At 44.6% G+C, this 23,558-nt stretch overlaps 1 protein-coding gene across 2 annotated transcripts in view; it reads left to right on the forward strand.

Annotated features, from left to right (window-relative positions):
• Positions 1-533: 533 nt before the first annotated feature.
• The window catches only part of FAM171A1 (family with sequence similarity 171 member A1), a 130,470-nt gene continuing 107,445 nt past the window's right edge, over positions 534-23,558 (forward strand). For both annotated transcript variants that reach the window (XM_070431925.1, XM_070431933.1), the window contains exon 1: positions 534-825. In XM_070431925.1, the coding sequence (XP_070288026.1) occupies positions 729-825 (97 nt within the window). In that variant the 5' untranslated portion in view covers positions 534-728. The remainder of the gene's footprint in view (positions 826-23,558) is intronic.

Genomic DNA, 23,558 nt, shown 5'->3' on the forward strand with positions numbered 1-23,558 from the left:
CCTTAAGGTAAATTTACTGCCCACTCTAACCTTCCAGAAATATCTAAGCACAATTCAGCCTAGAGATGTTCATCTGTCAACACTCAGGCACTGAGGGCCTAAGGACAGTTTATACAGGTTTAGGATTCCCTTCCCGTTGACCTTCAGGTTGGGTGTCAAACCTAACATAGGTGGATTGGGACAAGAATGGCCGCAGGATGGCGTTAACCCGAGGAAACCGAGGCAGGTCACAGCCCGAGACCCTCCGTTAGCGAGGTGTGAAGGCCTCAGACTGGAGAGGCTGGTGTGTGTTTTTCCAAAGCGGCGGCGAACGGGGGGATGCGGGCTGTATGGGCACCGACAACAGTTCGGATCGCGGGAGCACGGAGGTGCCAGGGGAGCCAGGCTCCGGGCGCGCGGTCGTCCCCGCGGCGCGGCAGCCGCCAGGTGGCACCAGGGCCCGGGGACTGGCCGCCGCCCGCGGGCGGGGCGGGGCGCGGAGGGGTTAACGGGTGGGCGGGGCCGCGGCGCCGGCGCTGCGGGGAACCCACCGGGGTGCGCGGAGGAGGGAGCGGCCGGGGGCTGCGGAGCCGGGCGCCGCGCCGAGCGGGGGCGCGGCCAATTGGACGGCGGGCCCGGCGCGCGCAGACAGGCGACATGGAGGCAGGCGCGGCCGCCCGCCGCCCCTGACGCGCCGCTCAGTCCCGGTGGTCGGCGAGGCCGCGCCGGCCGGGGCCCCTGGCGCGGAGATGGGCAGATCGGCGGCGCTCCTGCTCTGCCTGCTGGGCTGCCACGTCTGGAAGGCGGTGACCAAGACGCTGCGGGATCCGGGCGCCGGAGCCCAAGGTGGGTGCGCGGCGGCCGGCGGCGGGCTTTTGTGTGGGCCCCGGCCTGCCGCAGAGGCGGCGGCGGGAGGCTCCGCGCCGCATTGTGCCGCGGGCGGGGGAGCCGGGCCCGCAGCCCCCGCGCTGCGCTCCGGAGGGGGCGGCGCCGCCGGGGACGCCTGGGGCCTGGAGCCTGTGCTCCCGGGGGGCCGGGGACAGGTGGGGGTGCGGGTGGCACCAGCTTTGCTGCTTCGGGTGGCGCGTTCGGGTGCATCCGGAGGTCCTTTTCTTTATGCCGGGACACGGACACGCGGCTCCGTCTCCTCCTTCGCCCCGGCGACTGGGGCAGCCCCCGGGTCGCGCCGCCCACTCGCCGCTCCGGGCTCGGGTGCTGGAAACCCGGGCGCGAAGGCAGCTGCGCTCGGCCCTTTTGTTGTGGTGGCGAGGGGGTGGCCGCTGCCCCGGGGATGCCCCCTGCAATTTGGGACTCCAGGGTCTGCGGCTGCTGCCAGCCACCGGCCTGCCGCAGTTCGGGAAAGTTTTGGGGGTCCCCTCCTCCTCCCTGTCCGACGTCTTCTCCAGGCCTTGAGGGGTGTCCTCATCGGCCCAGGAATCGCTCCCGGAAGGGGAGGAAGAATTGGAACTGGGAGGCCCTGAGCACTTTAAATCAACAGCAATCCTTTCCAGGTCTGTATGTCGCCAGCTCCTGCCTTTTGTCTAATCTTTGGCCTCTGCAAATTTGCTTTCCAGCCCTGGAAGTAATGTGGCCGCCTCTGAGAAAGGCCATGAGCCTGTCTTTTGTCTTTAAAATACGAATTTATTTGCGGGGGGAAGGGGGGCACGAAGCCTCCTTTGCACGCATTTGTGGCCGCCGCAGAGGAGCATCTGCAGGATGCCGGCCTCCCCGGGCCTCTCAGGTCTCCAGGTCTCCCACAGGGCCCCCTGCAGCACCCCAGCTCCTTGCCATGTCCTCTCCTTGCAGAAAGGTGTGTGAACTGTGAAGTCAGGACTGCCGACAGGATGGACCAAGATCGCTCCATCCAGGGTCCTCTTGCTCAGACTCTGCCTTACCCATCCTCATGCTAACTCTCTCCCCATGTAACAAATACCGGAGCAAAGAACCTGGATGGCCATTCACGCCTGATGTTGTGACAGAGAGGAAGGTTCCACCACAGGCTGCTGGGTTTAGTTTGTTACCTACATGTTGAATTACAGGTTTTCATGTCCATCCCTTGCTGTACCATTTGCCAGCATTTCTTTCATGCATTGCTTTTGCTATAGCTACGGTATAATGTGACAATTATGAATTATGTATAAATTTGTAGTGTATATTATGGAAGGGGAACATTGATACAGTACAAAAAGACTCATGCCTCTTCATGTAGGAAATGAATGTTTAGGACATTAGATCATTGGTGTTCAGTTGTAGCCTCATAATACCCTACCTCTCTTTGAATCAGCTATTTTAATGAATGATACTTGCATTTCAAGGAGGCCATTAATTCCAAAGAAGGCATTGAATTTTTTGTTTTGCACTTGAGATGTAATATTAAGTTCATGCACTTGTAAAATAGGGGAAGGCTTGGTTGGCCTCAACTGGGCAGGGGGAGGGGTGCGGGTCAGGATAAAACCTAAGTGTAGGTTGGAGACCACATTTAACAGAGATCTTATTGCTAAAACTCAGATCAGGTAACTCAACTCTCAGAAATGGAATGTCCTGTGAAGTGGAAGAGAAATGATCAACCTGTGAGGGTATTTATGCCACAGCTAAGAGAATCTTAGTCTATGGGGTGATCAAGTTGAATATTTTTCCACCTAGATTACTTCCTTGGTTGGATAAGGATGGCTTTTTAAAGAGTTGAGCCCAGGAGCCATAAGTTGGGTCTTACTACCTGGCATCTGGATTTCGAGCTGGTATCATTTTATGGGAATGGACAATATCTCCTTGGACATCCTAAGGTCACTCTCACCCCACTGAGTTCTTCAAGCCATCTTGACACATTCACATAGTTTTTAAATTCATGTTTTCTCTACTCTTCTGGGTCACATACACAATGAAGACAATTGCCGCATCTGATTTCACTTTGCATTTCCCACAACAGTTTGTAGATTATTTTGCACATGATCAGTGCTGCACTGATGAAGGTTTGAAGACAGCTAGTCCATAAACTGTAGTGCAGCAATTTCCAACCTTTATCATCTCAAGGCACACATAAACTAATTACAAAATTCTGTGGCACAGAATCGCTATTGTAGTGAAAATCGCTGTTGTAGTGCAACATGCAGTCATCATTGTTAACACGCATTTTTAGAAGAAAACTTCAATGTTTACCTTCTCTGAAACCTAATTTGTAGGAGTTTTACTTACTTTCACTGTTGAAACTTACTTGAATCATTGTTGAAACTTTAATATGAGTTGTGTACACACAGATACTGTATATCAACAGGACTTAGAAATTACTTGGGAAAATCTTAGAGACCTGGAACACACAGATCATATACTACAGTATTTTCATTAGATTCTTGGAACTAAATGACACCTTCTCTATTAAACTAATCTTTGCTATGTTATGAGGAAACTAACATCTTGCAAAAACTTCTTCGCACAATTTTGCTATTTATGTATTCAAGATAAGATTTAAGGTTTGGCTTCAGATTCTCTCTTCTTACTGTAGCTGCTTCGAATCAGCAAAGGGATTTCAAAAGCAACAGTTGTCACAGTGAGGCTTTGCTAATCACAATTTGAACTAGTTCTAGAATATGATTGCATATTTTTATTGTTTCATCTCATTTGCTCCAAAGTGTTTATAGTATCTTTTTGTTTAATGTTACAGAAACTGTTATTCTGAAGTATTGACTAATTTTGCCTTTCTCCATGTCTTACAAACTGCATTGAGGCTGGCTTGATAGAGGGGGCTGTCCTTGAAGAGCAGTGAACTGTGCAGATGTGCTCTTTAGGGATTTATGTTTGAAGCCCAGCACTTTTATGCATGAAAGAGGTCAGAGTTGGGTGAAGGACTTCAGGCTCCGCCTTCTACTGTATGATCTTGATGTTACAGCTCATTATCTAATTTTGCAATGATATGCTAACTTTTTGTTCATCTCAGAGAAGCTACAATCTGTCATAACATTTGAAGTGAATGGTTGGCTGTCTCTCTTCTCTCTGAGAGGCCTGTTCTTTGCTAAACTCAAATTTGAGTTATTGGAGCATGGTGATCAGTTGAAAGACCATGAAGCGACGTAAGACATCAGGAGGAACCTATGAATATATTACTTGACATGGCAAAGGAACTTCATTGAATTGATTAACTTAAGGATCTTGGATAGTCTTGGTTATCGGTTGGCCCCATTTGATCACAAGGACCCTCACAAGAGAGAGGTGACGTCTGAGAGAGACCGAGGATACTACATTGATGGCTATAAAGGTGGAGGAGGGGCCGTGAGCCAAGGAATGCAGGCGGCCTCTAAAAGCCGGAAAAGGCAAGGAAACGGATTCTCCCCTGGAGCCTCCAGAAGGAATGCTGCCTTGCTGACATCTTCCCTTTAGCCCAATTATAGTGATTTTGGGTTTCTGACCTCTAGAACTGTAAAATAGTAAATCCATGTAGTTTTAAGCCACTGAATTGTGGTAATTTGTTGTAGGAAACTAATACAAACCCTAATCCTCAAGAATTATGAAAGAGCTGCACCTGTACAGTCAGGGTAGTGGTGGAGTGTAGACTACTTCTTGGGTCCAAGCCACTAAATGTAACAGAGAAATGCATGAAGTTTTTGCATCTGTTTAGCAAAATTCTGCCAAGTTGGAGCCATGTTGGGGATCTTTGAGGATTGCCTCCAGGACCCTTACTGCAGCCACCAAAATAACTAATTTTTCCCTGATGAAATCAGTCAGATGTGACTTTTATTTGTAAGCAAGGTGTGTGAGTCCTCTGTATTCCTCCCAGGGTTGGGATTGTTCACACCTGAAGAAAGAACGTGTAGCCACAAGCCACTCTAGTAGAAATCTTGCTTGCTTTTAAGCTTTGCTCTAATTTTTATTGAAAGATATCTATTGGTAATAAATGTTGTAAAAGAAAGTTGTGATTTAATGTCACCATAGGCCCCCAATGCTTTCATACAATGAAACAGTAGGGTCCCCCCTCCAACTTGGAATGGCCTCCCCCATGTTGTTTTAGAGTCTCAGCACAGCCCTTCTGATATTTCTCTGCCTCTCTTAGGCAAATGAGTCCAACCAACTCTGGGCCTGGACCACATGAACAATTGAGGACACACTGGTGCAGGCAGAGGGCAGAGGCAGCGTAAACACCTGGATTATCCTTGACACTACACCTCATAGGGAATACAGGAAGTGTGAAACTACTGCACTTCTCTTGTGTATTTTCCATCTCACCTGGGAGCAGAGGAATTAAGTTCAGTGTAGTCCTGAGAAGGAAGACATATGACATCTGGGCAGGTCCCAGAACAGCAGCTGAAGGGGTCACTGGCAACTTAGTGTGGGATTCAAACCTTATGGGCTGGGAGAAGGATAAGGATAATGAAGTGTCCTGGCTCGAGTCTCTTCCCAAGGAAATGAACTCAAGAATGAAGAGAAGTTTGAATCTTCTTGATTTTAGGGCTTTGGCCAAAGAGGTAAGTAAATAATGGAGAAAGGGAAGGAACCACTCAGTTATTTTAAGGCTGAAGACCTTACCACTCGTTAATGTATCATACTCATTTTCCCAACATATCTCATAAACATTCATTCATTCAGTTCTCTTCATTTTCACTACTTTGCATACCTTCATCCTAGAGGGTCCCTGTTTTAGTTTGTCCTTTCAGTCCAACATCTCTTCCGTGATGTCCCTCTTCAAACACCATTTTAGTCATGTCTCTTTCCTGAAGAAACACTAGTATTTTCATGTTTCCCAAAGTATGTCTAATGACTAAGTCTGGCCTTTACAGTCTTCCTGCCTTTTCCAACTTGATCTATTCTTCACCAGTTTGAATGGTCTTCTCCAGCTGGAATGTATTACTCCTTGCCCTCTGGATGGCTGGTGTACATCCTCACTTCCCTTCACCTACAACTATATTCTCTTTTCTGCTCTTGAAATCCTAAGTACAGTTTTGAGGATCTGCTGTATGAATACAGTATGCTACTTATTAGACAAAAAAGGGTGGTTTGGAGGGGGTGCAGTATATTTTTGTGGAAGCTTGATTATTTAGAGGTTTCTACCCTGTGATATTTTACAATCCAATTGGAGAAGAAATGGAAAAATAAATTCATAAAGGGCATTAAGATACTTTTAATGTAATTAGGCAAGTTTCCTGAATAAGATACAACCAACTAACACTAAATAATAACTAAAAATACAGCTATTAGTTGTCTGTTATGTTTATTTTTGCATATTCCAAGAATTTATCCAGCGCTAGCTGGTTTGGCTCAATGGATAGAGTGTTGGCCTACGGACTGAAGGGTCCCAGGTTCAATTCCGGTCAAGGGCACATGCCCGGGTTGCAGGCTCAATCCCCAGTAGAGGGAGAGCAGGAGACAGTTGATCAATGATTCTCATCATTGATGTTTCTATCTCTCCCTCTCCCTTCCTCTCTGAAATAATAAAAAAATTAAAAAATTTAAAAAAAAAGAATTTATCCATAGTCAGACACAGGAAGTTTTATTTCCTAGAGTGCTTCTAAAAATTGTAAGAAAACTTCTTTTAGTGATCAGACATTTAAGCAGTGACTGCATAGATTGGAAAATATTGGTTCTATAGTGGTTTCCAATGTCATATGATGCTCTGAATAAAATAATTACAGAAACAATTGTATAAAGCTCATATTACTTAAATTCCATCGGGAAATAAGATAATCAAATATGGCCCTGGCCAGGTGGCTCAATTGGTTGGAGCATCATCCCATACACCAAAAAGGTTGCAGGTTCAATTCCCAGTCAGGGCACATACCTAGGTTGCGGGTTCCATCCCAGGTCAGCGCATGTATGAGAGGCAACCGATCGATGTTTCTCTCTCTCACATCGATTTCTCTTCCTCTCTTCCTCTCTCTAAACATATTTTCAGGTAAGGATTAAAAAAAAAAAGATGACCAAATATAGATTTAATATGTTCATCAAATATTTCACAAGTAAAACATACAAACACATATTCAAATATTTTCCTGGCAAATGGCATAGGAAAAGCTGGCTGAGGAAAAGAAAGCTTGGAAGTTAGTATTGAGTTTATAAAAGATTGGTTTGTTTTGTTTTACCCTGCACCCCACAGGGATAGAGAAGCAGGAGTTTATGATGAAAGACAACTATTTTCAAGTCAGATGAACATTTTATTTGCTTGAATTTACTTTTTGAACTCAGAATTTGAGTAGGAAAAGTATTCAATTCATATAGAGGGGGATATTTTAAATGTGATTTTTAATGCAGTTTTGACAGAGCTGAACTAAAAACATTAAAACTATCCTCCATCAGTAAGGTGAGTCAGATTAGTAAGACTTCTGATTTCAAAACATAATTGGTAGCAGTTTCAATGGATGAAGTTCACCCTCTTCCTCTCCATGCTATTGAGATTAGGGTGTGGTTGTGGTTCGTTTCCTTTGTACCCGTTACAGCTTATATCTCTCCTCTTGGAGAGGAGGTCAGCACAATAAAAGCACTTTCTAATGGAAATTTATTTTAGCAGAAATAATTAAAGCACATGTAACTGGAACCTTAATATTTTGTTAACATTTCATTTCTTCTTAATTTCATTGTGTGATTATTATCAGGCTAATAATTTATAGTTTATTAATAATATTTTATTAATGATTTGGATGAGTACATTTCTGGGAAATTGATTATACTTTCTAATGAAACAGAGGTGAAAGGAGGTGTTTTAGTCCATTCAGGCTGTTGTAACAGAATGCCTTAGACTGGGTGGCTTATAATCAACAAAAATTTATTTCTCACAGTTTTGAAGGCTGGGAAGTCCAAGATCAAGGCACTGGCAGATTTGGTGTCTGATCAGGGTGGTTAATAGACAGCCATCTTTTTTGATATTTTCTCACATAGTAGAAGGAGCAAGGGAGCTTGGTGTCTTCACATGGGGTCACTAATTCCATTCATATGGTCTCCACCCTCACATAATCCCCTCTCAAGGCACCACTTTCAAATACAATAACATTAAGGATTAGGTTTCAGCATACAAATTTTGGGGAACACAAGCATTCAATCTGCCCCTTCCTTTGCCAAGACAGCAACATCAGGTCCAGTCCTCACATAGCACGTCTCTCGGACATCTCTTCCGCCTTGTCTCTCTGACCACAACCAGAGAAAGTTCTTTGCATTTAATGGCGCAGGTGATTAGTTTGAGCCTTCTGGACAATCCAGGAAAATCTCCCTCTTACACTCTATGACCTTAGTTAACCTCTGCGGTCCCTTTTGCCATTTAATGTAACACATTGGCAGGTTCCAGATGTGAGGGTGTGGGTGTCTTTAGGGAACTCATTCTGCCATAATGTGGAGGGTGGGTCAGTTGAGCTCCAGTGGGTTGAGGGGTGGGCAAAGCAGATCTCCCGCCATAGGGGAGGTTGAGAATAGGGAAGAGGACTGAAGAGGGTCCTTTCAATGAGTCTGGAGAAGGGTTTGGACGAGTAACTTCAGTGTCCCTTCCTGCTCTGAGACTTTAGATGGTCAACTCCATGGACTAAGTTCTAAATTCTGTGGACCCATATGCAAAGAAAACCTGAAGCAGCTTATTTGCTACCAAATGCTGAATTTAAAGTGGTCCTGAGTTTTTGTATTTTGACCCTGAAAACCTGGAAGTTAGGTTTATTTTGGTAACTAATATGCTAAATTCTTTGAATGGTAAATATTTAGGTATCTATGCTATCCTTAAATGTTAAATCAGTGTAATTAATAGTAAAAGGCACTCTCAGCTTCATTGACCTAGATACGAAGAAATAATGACTAGCAAACACATATAGGGTCTTACTGCATGTGAGGCACAATGCGAAGGACCTGAGTGGGTTACTTTTTTAAATCTTCACATCAGTCCTATCAGTCTCACATTATAGAAGAGGAATTTGAGGCCCAGAGAAGTTACATCAATTTTTTTAATGCAGATAGACAAATTTACCCCGTGTGCGGTCCCTGTTTGCCTTTACCATAAACCATGGAAAACAACCTGAACAGTGATTTACTGCACAGCTCCAGAGAGCCGAGTTCTGTGCTTGGTGCCCTGTGGGATTCAGATGCGTAGAAGCGATAAGAAATTCACACAAATAACTCTGATGAGCTCTTGAGGGAGGTCCGGCGCAACAGGGTGGAATTTAGGGTTACACCCAGCTGGGAGTGGGGAAATCTTCTGGGTTGTGTTTCAAGTCTGTTAGCATTTGCTTATATAACAAGAGAGACTTGTTAGAACCCATCACTTGGAGAGGTGGGCAAGGGAAAGATGTGGTTATTTGTAAAACAGTCCTTCAGGTGTGTTTGGATTTGTAATGCCTGATGAGATGCCCTTGTTCTCCTTTGGCATCAAGTGAGGGCTTTATTGACTGTGAAGTAAGTGTATGTGTATTGATTTGGTATTTGAACTTACATGTAAAACTTTAATCTTTTTCACTCAAAAAGAAAAAGAGCTGCTTAGTTTCTCTTTGCTTATGCAGTGATCTAGAAAATAAATGTTTAAATGATGCTGTTGTAGGACGATAACAGATTACTTTTAACTTATTTTGTGAAAATGCCCATATTAAAAAAAAATGAAAAATTTACGGTGAGTACCCATCCTCACCACTTACATACAACTAACATTTTACTTGCTTCATTTCTTATCTATAATTTGTTCATTCTTTTGTCTAGTCATTAATCCATCTTATTTGTTGATGCATTTTAAAGTATGTCTCAGCTGTCAGTGGTCTTTCCTCGAAATACTGCAGCATGCATGTCCTTCATTAGTGTTCAAGGTATTTATTTATGATTTTTTTCTCATAGGGAAATTTACATACAAGGAAACATACACATCTTGTGTTGACAAATGCATACATCTGCGCAATTCCAAATGCCATCATGAAACAGAATATTACCATCCTTTCAGAAAGTTTCTCCATGTCCCTTCTCAGTAAATCTTTGCCTTATCCCTTAGGGCCATGGTCGGCAAACTGCGGCTCTCGAGCCACATGCGGCTCTTTGGCCCCTTGAGTGTGGCTCTTCCACAGAATACCACGTGTGGGCATACAGTGTGATTGAAACTTCATGGCCCATGCGCAGAAGTTGGTTTTCGGCCTGGGCGAGTCTATTTTGAAGAAGTACTGTTGATATTTGGCTCTGTTGACTAATGAGTTTGCCGACCACTGCCTTAGGGGAAAACTCTGTTCTGATTTTTTCCACCATAGATTACCTTTATGCCTATTCTAAAACTTCATATAAATACATTATGTACTCTGGCTTCTCTTAGTCACTATGTCTTTTGAGATCCATCCGTTTGTTGCTTTTATCAGGAGATTGTTTCTTCTTATTGATGAATAGGATTCTTCTGTATGACTGTTCTACAGTTTGCTTATCCATTTTCCTATTGATAGACAAAAGTTTCTCTGACTGTTGTAAATGTAGTGCTATGAACATTTTTATGCAGTTTTGTGGACATATGTTGTCATTGCTCTTGGGAAAATGCGAAGGAGAGGAATTTGGGGGTTATAGGTGAATGTTTCGTTTCATAAGAAACTGCTAGACCTTTTTCTGAATTGATTGTATCTTTCACACACACATGCACACATGAAATGTGTGAGAATTTCTATTGCTCCACATTCTCACTAACATTTGGTGGTGTTAATTTTTTTTTAACTTTAGCCATTTTGTTGGGCAGATAGATAGGTAGGCAGACAGATAGTATAGCACATACATTTATTTTCCAGCTATAAATGGCTCTAGTGTTTGAAGAGTATTGGAGTACTTTTAGAAATTAAAATTAAGATTTTACCATTATGTTTTTTTAAACAGTGTTTTAATGCAGAATTTTTAAATTTTTTGATGTTTTGTTAAAATAAGTCACATAGCCCAGCCAGTGATGCTCAGTGGTTGAGCATCGACATATGAACAAGGAGGTCACAGTTCGATTCCCAGTCAGGGCACATACCCTGGTTGGGGGCTTGATCCCCAGTAGGAGGTGTGCAGGAGGCAGCCAATCAATGTTTCTCTCTCATCATTGATGTTTCAATCTCTCTCTCCCTCTCCCTTCCTCTCTGAAATCAATAAAAATATATATATTTTTAAAAGGAAACCTATTGCTAATTTCAAGCTAGGAAAACAGAATAGCATTAGATAAATGCAAGTCTGTTATTCCAAGTAATGTAATACAGAGGGTAGATTCTGCTGCTAAAGGATGACATAAAAGATATTACTTGGGTTTAATGTCATTTCATTATTTAAAATATTCCCATCTAAGCAGAGGTTGGAGGTGATTGGTTTTCAGATGCCTCCTCCGGAACATGGGGTTCCGCTTTTTGCTCAGCTGATGGCTCTCTCTTTGTTACCTACCATCTGCTGCACATGTATAGACGTGTGAAAAAGAATATGGGAAAGGGATAGAAAAGTTAATGCACTCAACCCGTGAGGGTGGAGGACACAGGTCTGCAGTCTGGTCAAGTTTACAGCCATCTGCTGGAGCACAGGGAGCCTTTTAGAAAGGGGCTTCGCTCTCTAGGCTCTGCATGCAGACCCCCTCACTCCACAGATTGTCCAAATGTTACCACTATGGCTGCAGCGAAATTAAGTTTCTCCTTCCTACACCACTTCGCCAGGCACACAGGGCACGTGCTAGGTGCACAGTTGTATGGATCCGCTTTTTCCTTTACTATAAACTTAAAGACTGCCTAATGAAATTAAACTCAGAAAGTGTTCCTTTAGCTCACTCTCCTCTTGGCAGAGCAAACTGTTAAACTGGCTTTTAATGCACACTTTGTATTTTCTTTAGAATGGATTCTTGTAACTTAGTTTTTTGGTTGGAGTTAGCATTGATAAAAGGCTCCTATAGTGTATTTTCCCTGATAGTGTTTGAAACAGTTTGTGTGTTTTTTCCATTTGAACTTCATTTTCCTCTTCAAACTTAAAAATAAAGTCATTGCCTATAATGATATTTCTTTCAGTATCTTGATGGAAGTCTGTGCAATGTCAATTAAACATTGAACTTACGCCTCTAAAATAAATACATGTTAAGGTACTACAAAAAGCTAAGTAAACTTGAGAAAGGAGTTACTATCTTTTGGACCAGGGGTGTAGTTTATGTGCACTTGTTAGATTACATACCTCATATCTTCGCATTTCTAAATATATAATCCTTCCGCAGATGTGTACAGGAGAGCATGGACTGGCAAGATGTGAAGTTAGACACTTCCTAACCTTATCTTCCTGTTAGCTGCTTCATGGCTGCTCCATCCATCCATCCATCCAACAGAGTGTCTGCTTTCCTTACCTTTCACCCCTGAAATATTTATATTATTATCTTAAATTTGTATGATCCATTATAAATAGTCTAGTGCTTTCAGATTCACTATTTGTTTTGCTCCTCATAACCTTGAAAGGTATTCAGAAGAAATTCCTCTTTATACATGAAAAAAAAGTGGCTTGAAGTCATGTGCTGGTATACCATGGAGGTGGTAACTCCAAACACATCCTCCATCCTTCTCCTCTCCTTTTAGCATGTCTCTCTCAGTGGCTCAGTCATACTCACCATCTCAGTCGTGATTTCTGCACAGGGACTCCTATCGGAGCCACCCAGTTCCTGCACAGCAGTCACGCTGCCCACCAGGCATGGCTCACATGTTTATCAGTCACTTTTTCTGGTTCCAAGTCATGGGGATCCAAAGATAATTAAGACCAAGCCCCTGCTTTTCAGGAACCCAAGCTCCTATGGAGGAAGCACAGATAAACAAAAATCGCTATCAAACCTAACGTGTTGGGGTGCAGAGGAGGGAATGACTAACTCGGCAGTGAGGGAGGTTTCACAGGGGGTGGCTCTCAAGCTCAGGTCTGCAGGCTGAGAATCGTGTGGAAATGGGAAGGAAAGCTCTCTCTGAGCTACACCACCATCCTTAGGAATTATAGCTGTTGAGAGGAACAAGAGCTCTTTGGGGGGAGGGGCAGCAAAATTATCAGTAGAGTTGCTGAGCTTGCTAATAAACTCATGTCTCAGACCATGGGGACGTAATGAGTAGTGGGTGTTATTCCAAGTCTGTGAACCAGTTGCCATGCCTGACCTATCTTCCTCTCCCAAATTACTGTAAATCCTCTCTTCCCATTTATTCTGCTTGGTTGGTTAATATTCAACCCGCTGTTCCAACATCAAAGGGTCGGGCTTTTCCAGCATAACCTTCCTCCACCCCAGCCTCCTCTACTAATTTCATGTCATTTATTTAGAACACAATTAGTCGTCTTTGTGACTGATCTTTACTTTCTTTCCTCGTTCTCGTTCCTGCTTTTTTCAGTGGGGCTAATGGGGTAGCATCACAGCTACCGAAAGGGCACAAAAAGTTCAACCTCTATAAAGTCCATTCAGCAGCAGAAGAAAGAGACATTGAAAATAACCACTTACACCCAGTCTTGGAATCTACACTAATAAAAGAGAAACATGGTAATTGGCGTACGACCTCTACCCTTCCCATTGGCTAATCAGCGTATCCTTATGCAAATTAACTGTCAGCCAAGATGGCGGCCGGCAGCCAGGCAGCTGGAAGCTAACAGGAGGCTTGCTTGCTTCAGTGAAGGAGGACTCCAACGTTCCCCGCCGGCCTCTGAGCTTCAGTTGGAAACATAGTAACATTTACAGAAGATAAACAAAACTCCAGAAAGCTCCTGTCAGTCAGCCGGGATCTCAGAGCTGGAGTCGCAACATTGTTTCGAATACAGAAAACAAAGGCCAGAAACCTGCTTTCAGCCGAGCCTCAGAGAGAAAGCCGGCTCTCAGCTCCAGTGACAGCCATAGAAGGTAAATAAATGCCAGAATAAAAAAAAAAAAGAAAAAAAGGAGAGGTTTGGAGCTCCAGTCGCCCGCCAGCCTGAAAACAGCCCTCAGCCCCTCACCCAGACTGGCCAGGCACCCCAGTGGGGACCCCCACCCTGAAGCAACAAGATGGCGGCTAATTTGCATACTGAAGGCAGGCGGCAGCAGGCAAGGCTGTCTGCGGTCTGGAACCCGGATCTGTGACCCTGCCGGGCGGGATCAGCGGAGCCGCGAGGCCTCCTGGCACCGGGATCAGCGTGACAGGGGGCAGCGCCCCAACCCCGATTGCCCTGCGGCTCTGTGTGTGACAGTGGCGGCGCCCCAACCCCCCCACGGGCCCTGCTCTATGTGAGACGGGGTAGAGCCATACCTCCCCATCGGCCCTGCCCTGAGTGTGACAGGGTGTGGCGCCTCAACTACCCCCCCCCCCAACGGGCCCTGCTCTCTATGTGATAGGAGGCGGTGCCCCAGCTCCCCTATTGGCCCTACTCTGTGCGTGACAGGGGGGAGCTCCTCAACTCCCTGATTGGCCCTGCTCTGTGTGTGACAGGGGGCAGCTCCCCAACCCCCTGATCAGCCCTGCTCTGTGCATGACAGGGGGGAGCTCCCAAAACCCCTGATTGACCCTGCTCTGTGCATGACAGGGGGGAGCTCCCAAAACCCCTGATTGACCCTGCTCTGTGCATGACAAGGGGGGAGCTCCCAAAACCCCTGATTGACCCTGCTCTGTGCATGACAGGGGGGAGCTCCCAAAACCCCTGATTGACCCTGCTCTGTGCATGACAAGGGGGAGCTCCCCAAACCCTTGATGGGCCCTGCTCTGTGTGTGACAGAGTACGGAGCCCCAAGCCCCAATGGTCCCTGCTCTGTGTGTGACAGGGGGCAGCGCCCCAACCCCCTGATCGGCCCTGCTCTGTGCGTGGCAGGGGGTGGCGCCGCAACTTCCCTATCGACCCTGCCTTGAGTGTGACAGAGGGCGGTGCCCCAACCCCCCAATCGGCCCTACCCTGAGCATGACTAGGGGTGGCATCACAACCTCCCCATCCGCCCTGCTCTGTGCATGACAGGGGGCGGTGCCCCAACTCCCCAATCGGCCCTGCTCTGAGCCCGACCAGGGGCTGCACCTAGGGATTGGGCCTGCCCTCTGCCACCCAGGAGCAGGCCTAAGCCAGCAGGTCGTTATCTCCTGAGGGGTCCCAGACTGCGAGAGGGCACAGGATGGGCTGAGGGACCCCCTCTCCCCCCCGAGTGCACAAATTTTTGTGCACCGGGCCTCTAGTATATATATATATACATGGCTGTTGAATGTGCAGTGTTTATCTGTCGGAGTCTTCCAAGTGTCTTCAAGATGAGGAAGCGGATGCTAATTCGTGTGGTGAAGGGGAAGAGGCCCCTCCAGCGGTCTTCATAGGAGCCACGGCAGAGACCTCTCGGGTGGGGAGTAACTTCTTGGCAATCAGGAATGGGTTGGAGGTTCCTGCCTTTGCAGGATTGAAAGGGAAGGGGCAGAGTATTGTAGCATGAACCTGGGTTTCCATGCTACTTATTCACCTGTTCGTCCATGTTTTTTGACCCCTTTCTACTGTTGGTCAGACAGTATAAAACAGATCCATGAACCCCACTCTTTAGAAGTTTACAGTGTAATGGATGCAGTTATCTACTCAGTTAGCGGGACTGCTGTTCCAGCTGGAAACTTGGGTAACATATGGATGTAAGCCTGTTATGGAACACCTGTCCGTCGTGCAGCTGTGCATACAGCCTTGTTCTGTGCGCTCTGTGGCACCAGCCATAGCCCCTTCTGTGTGGTTCTGACTACATGTCATTTTTAAGGTAATGCTTTCAATGACTTCCTAGCTCACTGTGAAACACTGGTTTGCTACCTAGTCAATTCACAGTGGTCACAAAAAAATAAAAAATATATAATAAAATTAAGACTTATGGATAAAATTAAGACTTATGGATAAAGCTCTGTTACTCTAGATAAAAGGTAAGTAAAACAAAACAATGTTAAAAATGAAATGTAATATAATGAAAGCAGTACTTGATAACTTGCCTGGCCTTCCTATTACCTCTGGTTGTGGGGCGACCCTACAGAGAAGGCCAGCTGATCTTGCTCTCCTAACCACTGCTTCCCAAACTTCAACATGGATACAAACCACTTTCAGATTCTGGTGCAGTGGTTCTGGTGTGGCCTCTAAGATGCTGCAGCTCTTGCCATGCTAGTGGTCGGTGGGCCATACTGTTTCAAGTCTTTCTATCTCCACACACATCAGAGACAGGGGAGATTGCCCCAGGCAACTGTCCATCAGATCAAGCTACTTGCATACACCTTATGCTATGCTACCACCACTCCTGTCAACAGGTAAAGAGCTGCTACTTTCTCCTTATATTTTTAACTTAAGCAAGCTACCTCAAGAATTTATTCTTCCCTTAGTCAAAGCCTAGCTTCAAGAGAGGTGGCTGGATTAGTACATTTACGTGTTGTGTATACGGGATATTTCTTGTCTTTTTCTAGGTAAGTGTTCACTTGGTTGCACATTTATATAATGAGAATATTTATTGTGTACATAAAACTGTTCATAGCCCTCAGTGATCCTCATTGTGGACTTTTGGTTCCATTATATTTAATCTGCCCGTAGGCCATCTCCAATCACACTGTGTATTTCTGACCCAAAAAGCTATTTCAGGGAGCAACAGGAATACCAATACTGACTGCCCTGGCTCCAGTTTGCACTTGATATTGAACTACTTTCTCATACTGTTTCTTTTTAAATGGAGTATGACTATTATAAACTTTAAAGCTTGCATGTTTTTTTCAGTTTTATGTTAGTGTAGTGTTTAGTATTATGCAAATGGTATCTTTAATAAGTCATTTATCGCTTGCTTTATGGGGCTTGTTTAAACCAGGGGTGGGGAATGTCTGGCCCACGAGCCGTATAAGGCCTGAGAAATCATTTGGTCTGGCCCCACCAAAGCATTAGGGGTGAGTTAATTAAATGTTTGACCAAATATAGCAGGCTAATTTTTAAATTGATAATTTTGTATGGCCCTGGTTTAAAGAAATAATAATAGACTATTGTTACTCAGAGATGTAGAGTCCCATATTTTTTAAGGAGGGATGAGTTGCTCTATTCAAAAGACATGGTTTTTCAAACTCATAGACACAGACAACAGAATAGTGGTTACCAAAGGGGGAGGGAGTGGGAGGAGCAAGAAGGGGGCATGGGGGTCAAATATATGGTGACGGAAGGAGACTAGGCTTTGGGTGGTGAGCACATAATGCAACATACAGATGATGTATGATAGAATTGAACACCTGAAATGTATACAGTTATTAAAGCAATGTTGCCCCAATAAATTTAATTAAAATTTTTAAAGGAATATTAACAAATAGAAAAATATTTTTAAAGTGAAGATACACAATTCTTAAGACATTAAAAAAAACAACAACACCAAACCATAGCTTTGCACCACACCCAGATAATAGCGGCTCTGCCTGGAGTTGCCTTTTCTCCCTTGTCCCTGGGAAGGTGGGCCAGGCACCGCCAAGGCAGCAGAATTCCTGAGTGACTCGTAATTTATCTCCCTGGAGATTCCTGGCTGCCTGCCGAGTCCACAAGACCTTCGAGGAACCAGCAGAATAGTGATCTGTGTGAGCGCGTGTCTTCCTAGTTCACGGCAGTTTCTGTTTTTGTTTTGTGTTTTTAAATGAATGAAATGGCATTGAGTCCCCCAGTCCCTTACCTCTTGAAATGTTCATCTCCTTGAATTCGGCAGCAGCACCACTCACCCAGGTAACAGCCAGGGCACTCAGGAGTGGGCCATGCTTTGTTTGTACTCTAGGGAATATGGGGCTCGTGGAGGGAATACTAGGGAGAGGAAGTTGAGAAAAGACATCCCCTACTCCTGGGGCAACTTTTAGTCTGAGATGTGCAGTCTGTGTCTCCCTGCTGTGGCTCCATCTCTTCGTCTTATGGGTCTTAACCTGTGAAATGGCACCCTCCTTGGCCCCTTAGCCCCCTCAAGCTATTCATTTCTTCCATTCATTACCAGAAAAGCAGCTGTCCACACTCATCTCCCCACTCACTCACCCCCCAGTTTACCCCTTAATGCTATGCTCTCTCTTCCCTTTGATATCTAGAACATCATTCACGGGCTATACAAAACTATCAGCTTAAAAATTAGCCTGTTATATTTGGTCAAACATTTAATTAACTCACCCCTAATACCGTGGCAGGGCCAGGCCTTATACAGCCCTCGGGCCAGATGTTCCCTACCCGTGATCTAAAGCCTTAGGCACCAGTGCCTTTGAGGAGCCATCTCTGGTCCCCCACTGCCTCCCCAGGTCTGAGTGCTTCCCTTCGCTGTTTATTCAGCAAATACTGATAGAGTGCTTCCGTGTTCCAGGCACTGCTCTGGCTGCTGGGGTACAGCATAAAACGTTGTCCAAACACTTCCTCCCTGTGTTGAGAGGTTGTGTGCACCCTCCCATAATACAGCTGTCTCTCCTTGAGACCAGAGCTGCCTCTCTCTCTGCTGGTCTTCAGCCAGCGTTTGCTGCGAGCACATCCAGTTATGCCCCTTATCTTCCTCCTTTCTTCCCCTTTTCCACTGTGTCTTTCCTCCCTCTCTCCCAGGAGCAAAAACAGGAAATAGAACTTCGTAATTACAAGATGAACTGGATACAATTTCATCCCTGTTTTTGGTTTCTACATAGTTTCTTGAAGTTTTGGGGGTTGTGATGTAAAGTGTGAGTTGAATGCTTCCTTTGTTTGATGAATTTGCTCAGCTGTGGCTAACAAGGAAGTTCCCCTCTGCCGTGTCCTCTGTTCAGAGCTGAAGAACTCGGTTCTTTGAAAAGTCACTGGGAGAAAGGGACATTCTGCTTGTATCTTATTCTAGGTGGTGCCTAAGTCTATGAATACCAAAGCATGTTGTTGGGGACAAACACAAGGTTTTCAAATGTTCTTATCTCGTAGTGCCACCATCCCTTTCTCCAGAAACAAAACAACACAGAGCAACAAAGCTAGACCACTTATTTGAGGGCTAGTACTTGTAGAGTTGCCAGATGAAATACAGGACACTCAGTGTAGTGGCATTTCAGATAATCCATAAATACATGTCTACTGTAAGTATGCCCAGTATTGCACAGGACATATTTACACTTAAAAATTGTTTATGGTTCCTCCGAAATTCAGACATCACTGGTGTCCTGCATTTTTATTTGCTAAGTCTGGCAACCTTATTTCGGCAGAAGGCAGTTGTTGGGAGGAACCATTTTTAGCTCTCATTTTTGCTCATGGCAGTGTGCCAGAGGAACACCCCAAAAGCTGCTGCCTTTGCCAACTTTAATATCAGCCCCACTTTTAGAAGGTTTCTCAACCCTAAACTGGAGGAACAGTGAGGCCACACTCACTCCTTCATTGCACCTCCTTCAATCCAGAGGTGTGACACCTGGTCTAACAGTGTTGCGTGGTTGGGAAAATGAGATCACAGATGGCAACCCATCTTCCATCTCTGAGGTTCCTTGCCTGTTATGGAAGTGGAAGTTGTCTGATTTGGAAATACATTCAGTTTAGTTCAGCAATCATTTTGTAAGTATTCCATTTGTAATGTAGGTTGTGGGACTCTGTCCGCCTCCCAGTCTTGGGAGAATCAAAAGCATTCCCAGTGGGGCTCAACCCTGGGTGGACATTATAATCAGCTGGGAGCACCTTAAAGCCCTACCGATGCTTAGGACATACCCCAGAGATTCCGATTCAGGGGTCGGGTGGGGCTTGAACATGCCTAACTTTTCCAGAGCTCTCCCTCTGGTTCTGGTATGCAGCTGGAGTTGAGCCGGTTGAGTTTCAGCATCATGTTTTGTCTTGAAGTATTCTGAGTGCCAGTGCGGAGGAGGAATGGTGAGTGACAGAGTCTTTGCTTATGGAGTAATCACATGCGGGTTTAATTCTGGGTCATGACTCATAGGAGGGGCTTCCAAGCTCTTCCAGGAGTGGCCCCCATGATCAGAAACCCATGTGTGTGCCGACTGCATTTTCAAAATCATCGATGAGTGGGACTGGTGAGGGTCAGTGATGGTATACTGGAATGCCTCAAACTGGGGTGAAATTTTATGGGAGTGGTATTCATACTTATTTTCCATTTGTTATTAATTCGTCATGCTGTGCGGTTTGTTGGTGTGACTTTAGTGGTGTTAACCTGGGGGAGTTAAAAAATGATGTATGAAATGGAGCGTAATTAAATGCAAGAACTGATTGATAGAAGCCTATCACACTGACACTTGCTAATAGTTGTACAACGAATGGTAGCATTAGGCTGTGATTAGACCTCTTCCAGTCGGTGCCATCTCATCCAGTTAGCTAATCTGTCCTGCTGCTAGAAGTCTTGAGGGGTGACCCCCTGATTGGAGTGGGCTCTTTTGGCATGTAGATCTCCTAAGGCATGTAGCCCCAAGTGAGGGTGTCTCAAATGGCATCAGGATCTCCTTCCTCTTGCTCTGGGATGCTGCCTACACATGCAGACCCCTGGGTAGTGTCTGGAGCTAGGGAAATGGTTCTCTGGGTGTGGGCCTGTGAATCCAGTAACTAACCCCTGGGACTGGATACTGGGGTCAAGGGTTAGTCTGAGCAGCATTTTAACAGTGGCATACTCCGAAGTCTGGACTGGGGTAGAGGCCAACCTTCTTGATTACTATTATTTTATTTTTACGGACCCCCTCTGTTTGGGGCAGTGGTGTCTGACCTCTTCGTCTTTGTAGAAGGGTCCCTTTAACCCTGTGAAATGCCTGGTCTCTCTTGGGTTATCTCCAGCTCTGCATAGTGGCGATGACTTGGGCACAGTTTGTCTTTTTGCTCGGATGCAATGGAATCACCTTCCCCTCTTTGATACTTTCTCCCTATTGCTTTGAAGGCAGATTGATTTTTTTTATTATTGTTTTGAGAGGACATTGGGGGAGGGGAGGAAGGAGAGAGAGAGAGAGAGAGAGAGAGAGAGAGAGAGAGAGATGAATCTATTTGTTGTTCCACTTATTTATGCATTCATTGGTTGATTCTTGTATGTGCCCTGACTAGGAACTGAACCCACAACCTTGCCATATTGGGATAATACTCTAACCAATTGAACTACCCAGCTAGGGCTGTTTGTTTTTTTTTTTAAACTATGAGTAGAGTTTTCCACATTTAACTTGTAAGTAATTCCTGTATCTTATAAATCTTCATTAATGCATAGTCAAGCTAAACACAGAACAGTGGTTATTGCCAGTATTTGAAAAAAAGTAAGGAAACTCTTGAATAAAGTTTTTCAAATATATCTTGTGAAGCCTCTTGACTTTTTGCTAATTTGGATTTTATGGTGATTTAGAGAATGGCCTCTAAAGTATATCCTTCTGTCACCTGAACATAGGACTTGTTACAGATTAGTAGTGTAAGCTGGCAGTTCTCAAATAGGATGTTTTGTGAGCTAAGCAGGAGTGTTTTGATATAAAACATGGAATATTGGGGATTTTCCCCAATTTGTACTAGAAAATATAATTTAATTTTTCTTCCTTCATTATATATTCTAGTCCATCCATGCTGCTGTTCTCTATTAGAAATTTTTATAAGATGAATTCTGTCTTAACCCAGGTTGTAAACTTATTTTAAGCTTGACACCTAGACATCAGTGCAATTTCACTATTACTTCTAGGTGTTCTGCCACCTGAAAAGTTTGCAACCTACTGGCATAAGCCAGAATTGCAGATTTAAGAGTATTGGACTTTATTTTTGAGAGACTTTATTTACACTGAAAATAGTGGTATGGCTATGAATTAGACTCCGCCCCTCTTCTCCATCTCAGTCTTTCCTTGTTATTCTAGCCCCGTCTCAGCTGCCACCACCTCTGAATGACAGCCTCTGTGGGCTCACTTAGCACTTGGTACAAACCTCCATTATGTCACCTCCATGTTTAATAGGCAGGTGCCCCTTGCTGCTCAGTTCTCACTACTCAGATATATTCACTATCAAGACTTGTGGAAATGTTTATCCTAAATTCACTGTCTGACTGAAAACCCGCTTATTGCATACACCACCACGCCCTCAGCCTATGTGAGAGGCTGTAGAGTGGGCTGCCAGGCCTAGCCATTCTCCTATAGGATACCAGCCCAGGGTACTTACATGTGTCACATGTGGTTTGCTGGTTGCTCAGATGGGGGTTGAGGACAAAGGCAAGGATGGGCACTCACACGGGCGGTGGGCTCAGTATTTGCAGTTCAGTTGCTCAGACTGAGCCCAACGTTGTGCAACACGTAGGACTTTACATTGTTATTGCAGCAGGATATTCAGTGTTGTGAGCATGAGTCTGGTGTGTGAGGGAAGCCTTCAGAGTCTCGAACGAGGCCTGTGTCCACATCAGTGACCTCTGTCCTCCATCGCCTTTGCACACGCACAGGCAACAACAAAAACCTTCCTGCCTCTTCCTACAAGTTCATGCTAAGTATCCAGGGGCCCATACTGATGTGAATGAGTGAGTGATCGAATGATTGGAGAGAAAGAAGCGAATCTACGCAGAATTCCAAATAACTGATGTTGATACTCTGCCCTCCAGGAGGGGGGAGGGAGTCCCCAGCCCCTTATGTGTGTGCCATGCACAGAGAACTTCCTTTCAAAGAGCACGGTGTGGGAAGGGGGGAAAGTAACTTTACAGGGAAAGAAACCAGACAAACAGGCAGGTGCCCAAAGTCAACATCAATAGTAAAATAAGCCCTGTCGAAAGCATGTGCCCTTGTTATGATGTGCTAGAAGGGTCTTCCTTCTGGTCTTCCTCCCCAAGCTCATGACCTAGTCTAACCATGATAAAAATACCGAAGCAGCCAAATCGTGGGACATTCTACAAAATACCGGACCGGTACTCCTCAGGAATGTCAAGGTTACCAGGAAGAAGGGAAGTCTGAGAAACTGTGACAGCCAGGAGGAGACCAGGGAAACATGACAGTGAAATGTGATGTGGTGTCCTGGAGGGGATCCTGGGACAGGAAACGGACATTGGGAAACAACTAAGGAAGTCTGAGTAAAGTGTGGGCTTTAGTTAAGAGTAATGTATTAATACTGGTTCATTAATTGAGACAAATGTATCATTCTAATAATAGGGGAAACTGGGTGAGAGGTATAGGGGAACTCTCGATACTATCTTCAGTTTCTTTGTAAATCTAAAACTCTTCTAAAATTAAATGTTTATTTAAAAATAAAATAATCGCAAGAAAGAAGGTAACTGTTGGTGCTGGGAATGGAAGTATTTTAGGAGGTGATACGCATTAACTAAAAATAAAAGTTTTATAGAAGAAAATATATGCCATATTTGAATCTGATGCTCTTAATACTGTCAGAATATATTCCTCACAACTGTCATTGGTCTCCTTTATTTTGATTTCAGATAAAATGTATATGAAGTATTGGGTTTGTGTTATGAATTTACTTATAGGCATTAATAAGTATACTAAAGGCAAAATATATCAAAACATTATTTAGTCATGACAACAGAAGCAAAAGCAGTATCACAATTAATGACTTTGCTAATTGCTGTTTCCTCTATTAATTGGCATTCATTTTTTTAGTCTGACATACACATCATAAGTATTGTTTATTTTTATACCTATTTGAAGGAACATACAAAATAGTGTCTTTTCTCCTCAACTGTTGTAGGTCTGAATTAAAACAAGATGAAATTATCTAGTGTTTGGAGAGATACCCGTTTTAAGAATAAAGAACTATTAACATTTCTCCTGTCCTGAGTTTAGTGTTTGAATATGTGAGATCCAGGTGAG

This window comes from Myotis yumanensis, unplaced genomic scaffold (genome assembly GCF_028538775.1).
Source record: "Myotis yumanensis isolate MYYU_CA2020_CCGP unplaced genomic scaffold, mMyoYum1.0.hap1 SCAF_1, whole genome shotgun sequence".
NCBI lineage: Eukaryota > Metazoa > Chordata > Mammalia > Chiroptera > Vespertilionidae > Myotis > Myotis yumanensis.